Source organism: Papilio xuthus, unplaced genomic scaffold (assembly GCF_000836235.2).
Source record: "Papilio xuthus unplaced genomic scaffold, Pxut_1.1 DF826945.1, whole genome shotgun sequence".
Classification (NCBI taxonomy): Eukaryota; Metazoa; Arthropoda; class Insecta; order Lepidoptera; family Papilionidae; genus Papilio; species Papilio xuthus.
This window is the reverse complement of record NW_013531704.1, coordinates 5,312,353-5,324,563: the sequence shown is the minus strand read 5'-3', so window position 1 is coordinate 5,324,563 and position 12,211 is coordinate 5,312,353. Positions and strand designations below refer to the sequence as shown.

Genomic DNA, 12,211 nt, shown 5'->3' with positions numbered 1-12,211 from the left:
TATCAAAATAGACATATTGATGTTTTGCAGGGGTAGTAAACAGTTTATTACTTGACTTTTAGTGATGTTTCATGGTCAGACCAATGTCAAAGATTAAGAGGTATAGTAAATTTTAGGAAACACAAAATTACAGTAATAATTGTGTTAACATTCGCCACTTTATTTCAAAGTACACTGTTAGTGTTAAATTGGTATACATAATTAAATGTTTGTAACCCCTGTAAATGTAAATTGTAGCAATAAAGCTAAAAAGTAGAATATTTTATAGATTTCAGCTGCTCAGTTCATAATATTAATATGAGTTATTACAGGCAACTCTTAGAAAAACATATTTTGTCAATGCTTTCATTTTCTTTAAAGAAAACAGAGATAGCAAAATATTTTTGCATCGCGAAAACTCATTATTGAAACATTAAATATTTTGAGATTGTCTTAAATTCTAAATCACTTAATAAAACAATAAATTTTCTTAAAATAATTAAATCTAACGCAATCACAGTCTCAAGATTAGTCTTTGTAGATCACGTTGGGAACACGTAATCTATGCCAAGTCTTTGAACAGTCAATAACACTTATGAAAAAACCCAACATATACATTCTAGTTAAAACTAGATTGTAGAGCCTTCCTCAGTCAGATCTTTACAAGTTAAAGTACTCTCATTGAATCCGTATGCTTCTTAATATGCTCTATGCATAGATTACTCTTTGCCGCGTCAAAGTCACTCGAATCTGACGACTCCAAGATTTTGTGTCTATTATACGTCATTATTCTTTTACTTCTCGTATCAGAATCGTAAGTAAGGATTTTGCTTTTGCCTTTCCTTGATCTGAAAGGCAATCTGTACGGTGTACTGCTTTGGACATCAGACATCGATCGTATATGCCTTCTTAGCTTCGATTCTTTTGATAACGGTGAAAATATAAAGGAATCCGTCTTCTTATCTTCTATGGACCTGAAATTTAAATAAATACCGATTATTTCTTTGTTAACTTTCCATGATCTAGAACGACGTTGTAAATTCATTATGCCTCGTTAAATAAGTAATAAATAAACAATTAACGATAGTGAACGGCATTAGCCTCTTTGTGACCGTAAAACTGTTTTTTATGTCTTTATACCAACGGACTAAATTTTCTATCTCAAAACAAACACGTGACGTTTCTTATTTGAATCATTTAACACGGTAATTACTCATTAGATTGTCTTCTTTAATCTTTGATTAAATGTTTATTTTCAGTCTGACAATGACTATTTGTTTTTGTACAAAAATATTCCATTGTAAACGGCACAATGCAGTTTTTAGTGCTAACGGTGCGGTTAACAGATAATTAATTTCAGAGATCATTTTGATTGGTGGGTCTGTTTATCGTAATGTTAAGACTTTTAGTAAACACCCTTTATTTTGGAACTATCCTTAATAGCATTTTAAAAATAAACTAGTCTTATTAAGAAAATATAGAGGAAATTCAAGAATGAAAGCCACTTGTAAATGGTCAACCTCGTGCGATAAAAATCATGTCATAGTACCAACTGGATAACAATAATTACATCCAACTCGTAACGAACAATGTAGGTAAGGAACAAGATGGCGTCACAAGAAGATTTCAAATATAAAAACAAATCAATAATGTCATTGGAAAAGAAAGCAATTACATCGTTTAGTTTAACTACGTAACAATTTATTGTGCTGTCATTTTGTATAATTTCACTTATCGGTTTCGTAATATACTGTAAGGTAAATCGTATAATATTGCAGTATCATTATGCATATAGTCAAAGTAATGTATACTGGCCGTGTGGGTTTAGAAAACTATTTAGTGATTATGAAAAAAAAATTGACTTTAATTGCCGAGACCAAAATCTTTGTATAATATACATCGTCACTCCTGTCTTTCCTCTTTGATAAAACGATTTAGCTCTCAGAAACCCACGGTTAGACAAGAGTTTATAAAGTAGTACATGTTTAAAGTCTAAAGAACTGTCATTTTAAAGAACATGCTGTATCATTGTCATGAAAATTCCCAGTTTTATAAGCTATGAAACAATTAACTTTATCGTTTAAGAATTTGTAAAAAGATAGTGTTTTTATTATTTAACAGACTAAGTAGAATCATCATAGAGTATAAAAAAATCATTCTGTAAAGTAAGAACAATAAACTTGACTAACTTATTTGAACAATTCACTATCGAATAGATCGATTCAAAACTTTTATAACTTTCAAGTCAATCTTTATGATTTTGTAAATTATTTTTAAGAAATTGCTCATTCATCATAATGATGTTTTTAGTGTGACTGATTTCGCTTTATGTACACTAACATTTTCTCGCGACTCCGTTCGCGCGGAATTAAATAAAAACTTAATTACTAACCTATGTCCTTCCAGGCTATGTTTTACATATACGCTAAAATTGTCTGGGTTTATACAGCCGTTCTGGAGATACCTTCTAATACATATCCATCCATCCAACCGAATATTTTATAGTGAGACTAGCTGTGACCCGCGACTCCGTCCGCGCAGAATAAAAAAAAACTATTAATCGCAGCGTAATGTTATAGAGTCTAAAGCCTTTTTCTATAAATGGACTATCCAAACAAAAAAAGAATTTTTCAAATCGGACCAGTAGGTGCTCAGTTTAGCGCATTTTAACAAACAAACTCTTACCATATATTCTTATATATAAAATTCTCGTGTCACAATTTTCGTTCCCATACTCCTCCGAAACAGCTCGACCGATTCGCATGAAATTTTGTGAGCATATTGAGTAGGTCTGAGAATCGGCCAATCCCGCGCGGACGGAGTCGCGGGCGACAGCTAGTATTAGCATAGATATGTTAAATTTCTTTATAAAGATGCGGTTAAATTATTCCACTTTGTATAGCAAAAATTATTTATAATCTAGTTTGATCTCCCCATCTGTTTTTTAATAAATTCCTTTGAAGTTTATGTACGATTTTTTTCTCAAGTCATTATTAAAGCTGGAACATTCTGATCTATTAATACTTGATTTTAATAAGAACATTTAACGGATTTAGTAAACGTATATTATTTGTTGAAAACGTACTGAAAACTCGCTACATTTCTTACTCGTATGTGGTTTGTTAAGCTACTAGCTTTTGCCCGCGGTATGCGTAGTATTAAAAAAAAGGAACACTATAGTATATGCTACTCAGTGCAAATGTAGCTTTCTAATGTCAAAAGAATTGTTCCGTCCAGTAGTTTTAGAGATAATTCGTGACACACAAAAATACAAATCTTTTCCCTTTATATAAGTGTAAACAAGTAAATTGTCCATCTTGGCTTTAATAGAAAGACAAACAAAAGACAGTATAAATCAATTAATAATAGTAATTAGCCGATTCATAGACCTACTGAATATGCATGCAGAATTTCATAAAGATCAAGCCGGTTCGGAGGAGTATAGTAACTATTATGACGCGAGAATTTTATATAAAAGACTAGCAATCGCCCGCGACTCCGTCCTGGATTTATAAAATAATTAATATATAGATATGTTAAATAAAAAGCAGCACTTCGAGGCATAAATTCAAAAAAAAAAGAATAAATAGTATCCTGTGTCCGTCTTCTGACTCTACCTCCTCACCAATTTTCAACCATATCGGTAAAACCGTTCTTGAGTTATAAATAGTGTAACTAACACGACTTTCTTTTATACATATATATAGATATATTAGTTGGATGGTTTATTAGTTTTTGACTAGAATTATTTTATGCCGGAATAGACCATGTTTGACTACTCATCTACTTATATAATGTCATTGTTAATCGATCGAAAGTATAACACATTTATCATTATGGACGTCTCTAACAGATTCGAAACTTAACACTGATTCCATTTCGAAAAATCGTTATACAAAGAAAACAATGTATTTAAAATAAGAAAATTATAATTATTTATTAAAAAAAATTCGAACAGAAAAGAAAAAATCTTTTATTTTAATTTTCGTATTTTATATTTCTCGACGGCCAGTTTTTTTTAGTAGTTTACGCTTCGTAATTGTCATAATGGCCAGTTATTCTTTAGTAGTTTTTATTTGCAGCATATATCTTTTTAAGAGACTTCAATGTTAAAGGAATAAAAATTAATTGCAATTAGATATCGAACAAGGAGAAACACAAGATAAAAGACGCCACCTTGGTAATAAAGAACAATTGTATCGAATAATTTATTTATAAATCGTTTATTAACCATTTAAAAAATATAAAACTAAAATAAAGCATATTACTTATTATATAATATTTTAACTAAGAAATAAGTCTACATATTTATGCAATATTGCAGTATGTATTCCTAATACGTGCTTATAATTTTATGAATTTTTAAATACCCCGTCAATAAGGTTTCAACATAATTCATTGCAACATAATTTTGAAGGTCTAGTACGAACGTATCATAGAATGATCTAGAATAATCGCTTTATAATTGTAATGTAAGGGCACAGTCGCGTGTCAAGCCACATTAATATTTCAAACATAATGAATTCTACCTTCACATTTATATGTCGATATCAATTAATAAAAACAATGCCGCAGTATTACTATAAGTAAAAAGGTTCGTGCATCTTCAAAACTGAGGTATGTAATTATAAAGGTTGCAACAGACTGTGAGTTAAGGATTTAAGATTTCACGATCGTCAGTTTTATTACGTCATCTAGGGCAATGACACTAATTTGATAGCACCCTAACTTTATAATGCGCTCATTGATCGTGAACTCGGAAGTCAAACGGAACGTGGAAGAGCCTTCAGATCGATCTGAGTCAGCGCTCGATGCGTTATTTTTAGCTTCCCACCTTAATGGTTAAGGTAATCAATCTTGCCTCGTAATGGCTGGATAAATAATCGCTTTGACATAGACTACCTATAGTCTAAGCACAGATTAATGAAACCTTTTTTCTTTTTATTTTTTTAAATCATAGGTGGATATGATGTCCGATTTACATATAATATGTACATTTATGGGACGGTCTTACGGTGAAGGATCGTGATGCAACCTGAACATATCTGAGAAGATATTCAAAGATATGTGTGAAGTCAACCAACCCGCACTTGGCCAGCGTGGTTGACTATGGCCTAGTCACTTCTTACTTAGGTTAGGCTCCGAGCCACTTTGTGGGGACGTATAGTGAGTTGCTGATGAAATAGATATAGTGAAATTGGAGTATAACTTTTGACTTATAATAATGATTATTTTTTTTTGTTAAAATATTAGCAGATTTTTGTAAATTTACTAATATTTCTTGTACCATTCCAACTCTAGGCTCTAGACATGGTTTACGACAATAGTCGAATGGCGGGATTCGAACCCCCGACCTCGTGATCGGGAATCCGCACCCTTAACCATTAGGCTATTGACGCTTTTTATTACAAATATTGGAGTAATTAGCAAGCTAAATTGTGTTCTCAATTACATAAGGACATGCCAAAAATAAAATCTTCATGGCCTTTGGAAAAAATACACAGTCTCATTAATGCCAAAACTTGAAATAGATAATTAATTTGTAAACAAATAAATAATAAATTGGACTTTGATAGATCGGAAAACTTTTTCATTTGGCAGAGACGAGCGAAATTAATTTTAATTTGATACATAGCTGTCGTCCGGGACTCTGTCCGCACGTAATAAAATAAACCTCATACAAACAACATACATCTTTACTATACCAAATTTAAAAATGTGATGAGGATTCCTTGTAACAAACATCCATCCATCATAACATTCGTATTTATAATATTAGTAAGATTAAAGTAGGATTATACGCACGTCAAGCTGAATCGCTTGTTACAAAATTAGTTACTTAAAATGTGTTACAAGTAGTAAAACTGTGTTGTTAACTTAAAGGAAATTTTTCAAAATTTATTCGCCGTCATTTTTGTTTGTGTTCCCTCGATCGACCTCCATTTTATTATCGAGTCATACTTGTTTATAGACGCCGATGACGTAATCGATATTGAACAAAAATGTCTCGGAATTATACTGAGTATTTAAAAAAAAAGTAATTATTTTTAAGTGGCCATGTATATGCAACATTACCGTAGGTTGTTGTTTTTCAATAAGTTAATACTATTTTATACTCTTTTTACATAGTACGTTTTATGCAAATGTTTTGTTTGTCTGTGTTCCATATTTAAAACAACAAACGAAGATATTTGAAGACGATAAGATTTTTTTTCTATTTGGGACCAGAGAGCAAATGATAATGAGTAATTTCTATGATTTTAGATCTGGATAAGTTTATTTTTAATTAGTCAACTAGTTAACTTTTCATTAACAAAAAGCGCAATCAATAACTACGAGTGCAATTAACATAATGATAAACATACATAGATGGGCAAGAACTTATTCGTAACAAACAAAAGTCATAAAATTGATTTGTACAAAGTTCACTGACCTCAAGCACTACATTTGATTATCACGTGACAAAGTAACCTTGGTTATATATCCTATATGTTTATTCAGATTCTATCGATTCACGAAACTACAAATGTATATGACATACACAAAAAGGTTAATCAAAAGTTAAGCAGTAATCAGTTAGATAACTCGTAAAAGACACTAAGGGAGATTTAATTACTATTGCAGGACTGTGAGTGTTGTGTATGAAAAATTTTGTGTCAATGGCGGTAAGGCCTTCAATCGTTCGTAAGATTCCAAGGCATTATGTCTTCGTTGTAGTGTAGAACAATAGATGTTTATTTAGTTATGATTTTCAATCGATAAAATATGAATCAAGGAAACTCATTCAGGGTTATTCTAATTTTATAACGATTTAACAATACGTTCTTTATACTGAAACAATCGCAAATATGAATTAATTATTATTAACCTACACTTTAATATTAACGTTAACTAGTAATTATCTATCTTTCAATTATATTTTTCTTATCTTAAAACCTCGATCAATGATTCTCAAAGTTATCTAAATGTACCCGCTGGTATCCAAGGATCCACGGGTACGTAATGACGGAAAATAAAATTGAGGGTTTACGACAAAAAAGTTTGAGAATCTCTGCTTCAAAATACGTATTTGCTTGTAACGAGGCGCCAGTTTTTACTCATACGTTACCTTAAGCTGTACTAAAGGTACTTGAACCGCTTTCACTTAACTTTGAAAGTTACATTTATAAAGGATACCATAATAAGTATCTTATCAAAGCAATACCTCGAGTAATCGATACTATACCTTATTTTAAGGTATCAAAGTTTAATTACATAACTTTCAATTGGAGTTAATTAAGCAATATGAAGTCTTATTACGATTGTGACATTGCTTATTTTGGTGTACCCTTGGCTGACATATGACAAGTAAACCGGTGGGTTTTCATTACTGAAACTTGTCATCATCATCAATTCACTATACGTCCCTACTGAGAAGCTCGGAGCCTACCCTAAACTAGGGCTGACTAGGCCATAGTCAACCACGCTGGCATAGTGGTGGTTGGTTGACTACACACACATCTTTTAATTGCTTCGTATTGCTAGATATGTGCAGGTTGCATCACGATGTTTTCCTTCACCGTAAGATCATCAAATGTACATATATAAATCGAAAAACACATTAGTGCATAGCGGGATTGGATCCTAGAACCTGCAGATTGCAAGTCAAGTGCTAACCCCTGAGCCACCGACGCTCTAACACACGTGTAACCCTTGTATCAAAGCAAATTATTATCCATGTTATTATAATATGTGTAATAATGAGTTTTTCAACAGTGAAAACTCATGGTTGTGGGTATATTCATTAAATATTTATAACCTATAGTCGCAATGTCAATAAGTACTCAACTAGGCTTACAAAGTTAAGGAAAGGGATAGTTCGATCGGGGGAAATACAGTGACTGTACAGATAATAAAAATACGTCTTATTTTATTTAACTTGTTTAGCAATACTAAGAAGGCTCCGAAGTCCCTTTCGGATTATGTTAAAGTCTAATATTTTTTTGTATATTATAAGGTGGCAAACTAGCACACCAAATTTGCCAAAATGCCAAAGTCATCGCTGGCAATAGATATCCGTAATTGCAGATGCGTTGCCTACCTTTAATCGATAAAGAGCGAGACGCTCGGAAAGAGAATGCCTCTTTCCATCCTTTCCTCACGCGAAAACGGTGGTAAAGGAAAGATGACTAAATTTTGGCCTCCGGAACTAACAAAGACTTCTCTTAAGAGAATATGTCTAACGCCAATCGGTTATAGAATAAAATATGGGAATGTAAGATGTATGAATGGAGAAGAGACGATAACGGTGTACCAGGACAGCATAAATGGAAGTCTATTGGCGTGAGTCGTTTGGTTCTTATAGGATATGTTTGAAGCTAGTATGGTTCTTTAGTTTACTCCTATTGTTTAATATTTTCTATCTACTTTATTATTGTTAAACAAAATCAATAGAATGAGTCATCTTTCGAATCAAAACAAACAGAAATACTTATCGTTGCAGTACATATAGTTAAAATTTTTATCAGATTGATTTGATAACAAAACGTGATGGTATGTGATTGTTTTTGTATACGTAAAATAATAAAACTAATGCAATTCAAACATATACAAATAGAATGAAAATAAATAAAACTTTCACTGGATTGTAACTATTTTTTTCCCCAAATAAAATAGTCAAGTTAAACAAAAAGTAAACGGTTTCGACCATTTAACTGTAAATAAGTATCTTACTTCTTAGTAATATAAGTGCGAATGTTTAGATGGATCGAATTTTGTTTAAAAGTATCTCCAGAACAGCTAAACGGATCTCGATGAAATTTGGGATAAATATAAAACATAGTCTAGAAGAACACATAGGTAATTAAGTTCTTGTTTAATTCCGCGCAGACAGTCACGGGCGACATGTAGTATAAGAATAAATATGTTTTAATACATGTGTTACGGTAATGAAAACTGACTAAAAACAAGTGTCACGACACCATTGTAAGTTGAAGTCAGGGAGCGGTTATGGATTTTCATTTTGCGGCGTAATGACACACCTTTTCTTTCGCTTTTTGTTGTGTCTACCTGTGTACAGTGCGGACAGTTGGCGGTGTTACACTTTAATGAGATCGTTTGAACCTATTGTATTTCTTTAAACTAACATAATATTACTATTAAATGTTTGTGTGGTAGGTAATTATTACAATAATAAACACAAAACTATGGACGTACTAAATAGTTTAAAGGAGTAACGTCAGAGAAGGCCATTTATGTACACAACCTTTTATGTATAAACGACAAAAAGGTATTTCTACACTAATAAAAATAAACTTTAAATATTCAAATTAGGTTTTCATTCGTTACAAATTGTATTATCATGCGTTAAAATTAAATTTTCGTGATTTTTTTTTGTTTGACAGGAAAGCATTTTTTTTTTAATTCCGCGTGGACCAATGACAAACAAAAAGTGCAAGCAAATTTGTGGATGAATAAACTGGAATACTTGATTCGAATTTATTTATTCTTTACCAAAGAAAAAGCTTTATAAACAGACTGGCTGCATGCATAATATGAAATTATCAACTCGCTGGGAATAGACAGAAAAGTTCTGTCAAACTTAGGTTATATATCCAAGGAGTTTAATTCTATTACTAAACTCTTTGGATAGCATTACCATTACAGCATAGTACTGTTAAATTTAATATCACAATAAAATGCTCGTGAATGAAACCATAATTTACATAACTAAATGTAATGTTTACCGTCGGTTCTCATACCTCTCACCTACTATATTTTGACAACAAAATGTTCCATTAGTAAACTGCAGTGTTGTGTTTAAATACTAGATGTCGCTGTTTGTATATGAAAAAGTTCCCACGGCGAAATGGAATTTTTTCAGCCATGATTGTTGTAATTTACGGATATTGTATTCAAATTTATTACTTTAAAGAAAAATAAATGAATTAACTTAGTAAATATTCTGTTATTCTACAATTAAAAAAATGGTTTTTAATAAAACCTATTTAATGTATCTCAAAAGCCATTAATTACATAAAAAACAAAATAAAATTATTGCTAATTCCCTAAAGCACGTCTAATTAATGTAATAACTGTTGCAACAATCCACTTATAAAGGATTTAATTTAGTATCTACCTATTAAGGTAATTTAAAATATTAACCTGGCATGTGTAGAACAGCAACTGAGAATAAATAAACCATTTATAATAATAAAAAAAAATAATCCTTCTATACTTCTGGAATTATAGATGCAACTGCTCATAAATTATGCTATTAAGATCCGAACAAAATTAGCCTAAAAGTCATAAAACGTCACTAACAGAAAACTAGAAACACAGAAAATTCAGCATAATATTATCGAAATCAACGAAGGACCACACGGTAATAAACTTAATTAAAACGAACGCTATATGAAAAAGAAATCTGTCCGGAAATCCTAAATATTTCGCCTAAATACCAAAACAAAAAAATGTTCTAGACACTCCAGTAACCGGGATTTTCTGAAACCAAAATCTCTGTATAAATCATATCTTCATCTCTGTCATTATATTTGACAAAACAGAGATAAAAATATGTTATAAAAGGAGATTTTGGTCTCGGAAATCCGCGGTAAAAGATTGTTCAACTGGTTCAAAATAATTCAAATAAATTCAATAATACGGTACGATTCATTATACTTACCTATCTCAGTATGTTTATTATCATATTATCAATAACTATAAATTATATAAACACTATCTACCAATAGGGACCTACTAAAAAGGTATTATCACACGCGATGTTAATCTTTACTCAGAATGGGCTATGATATACTCAAGTATTTTGTTATACATATTTTAAAGTTACCGTAATAAATCTCATACCAAAAACTATACTAAATGTTTTTTTTATTAATTTCTAAAAACATTAAGACAGTTTAAGGTATCGTCTACACTTTTAGCCAGGGTGTTTTGTTCGTAAATTAGTCTAAGAGCCAGTGGGAAATCGACCTTCATCCATTTGATAAGTAGACAACCGTATTTGGACAATTTCTTTGTGTTAAAAACTAGCAGTTGGGATGAAATTCATTTAGAAAGGCAAGTTTTCTTAGGCATGTTTGTAAATCAATAATATTAGTTAAAATATGACTAATTTGGTTCTAAGATGGGTAAAAGTCGACCTCCCACGATCTACTATTTTAAAAAAAAATTGATATTCATTGGAAAGTTTCGTAATCAATCATGTTATATATATTTCTATTTGCTTTATTATTTAGTAAGTTTTTAATTGTATTTAATACGTAAGCTATGTCTTAATTAAAAATATCATGTCGCAATAATTGTTTCAATACTAGCTTCCAAAACGTGAGTTGGTATCTTACTACGTGATCAAATTTATACAATTTACCCTAACAATATAAATTAATAAGTGTGAGGGAAACAATAACAATACACCAAACGGAATTCCAACTGACGACCTTTGGACAGAAAGTTAAAACTCAAGAATAACAAACACAATTCAGACGATATTTTGACACCACATTTGTTATTGTGCTTATGTACTTACTTTTCCTTAAAATAGTCCGATATCTGGCTCATCTTCCAGAATATTTGCAGCAACAGCATCAAGATTGTATGGTTGATCCATGTGTATAGTTTGTAGCAGCTCTCCATTGCGCGCCCTTCTCTCTCGCGCTCCCACATCAACTTCGAAAACGTAACCTCAGTCATCCGTCACACGCCAATTTGCAATTTGATTAACCGTAACAATATCGAATAAACGTACTGATAAGATGTGAATCCACGAAACGTGCAGCGAGACGCGAGTACGAACGAAGTTTGCCGGCTTATCGATAATTTTGTGCGCCTTGGACGAAAATAGCGGGAAGTCACGATGAGTTTGACCGCACTCGGCTGCGGGTGCACGCGTACTGAGTGAGCACTGGCTCTTGTGTTGTGTTGCGCGTCAGTTGCCATTGCGCGTTTGCTGATGACTCAGTTTGTATTCAATGGTTGATATCTTTTGATACGTTTCACAGCAAAACCATTTTCGAATAAACAGCCACTTGTTTGTTTGTAACATTCCATCACACTTATTCTTTCTGATGGAAAATGATATTAAAATATGTTTTTGTGGACCTTCGGAAATGAAAACACATTTTGATAAAGTATTGTATTGCATTAGTTTAAAGTATGGTTTTTTACTACAATTTTTATCAATCAATATTCATTAAAAGATGTCGACGTTTAAAAGCGATGAGAGCCAGACTTG

General features: G+C 31.7%; 1 protein-coding gene across 1 annotated transcript; it reads right to left on the bottom strand.

Annotated features, from left to right (window-relative positions):
- Positions 1 to 414: 414 nt before the first annotated feature.
- LOC106121501 (uncharacterized) lies at positions 415 to 11,882 on the bottom strand. The gene is made up of 2 exons (XM_013317194.1): positions 11,507 to 11,882; positions 415 to 953 (listed from the first exon to the last, which is right to left on the bottom strand). Exons 1-2 carry the CDS (start codon positions 11,668 to 11,670, stop codon positions 647 to 649), a joined length of 471 nt encoding a protein of 156 aa, XP_013172648.1. The 5' UTR covers positions 11,671 to 11,882; the 3' UTR covers positions 415 to 646.
- Positions 11,883 to 12,211: the final 329 nt, after the last annotated feature.

Bases quoted from the DNA above. Each gene is read 5' to 3' on its own strand.
- LOC106121501 (XM_013317194.1), bottom strand. From the start codon at position 11,670: ATGACTGAGGTTACGTTTTCGAAGTTGATGTGGGAGCGCGAGAGAGAA. The intron at 954-11,506 runs GTAAGTACATAA...TTTAAATTTCAG, and splicing joins TCGGACTATTTTAAGGAAAA to GTCCATAGAAGATAAGAAGA.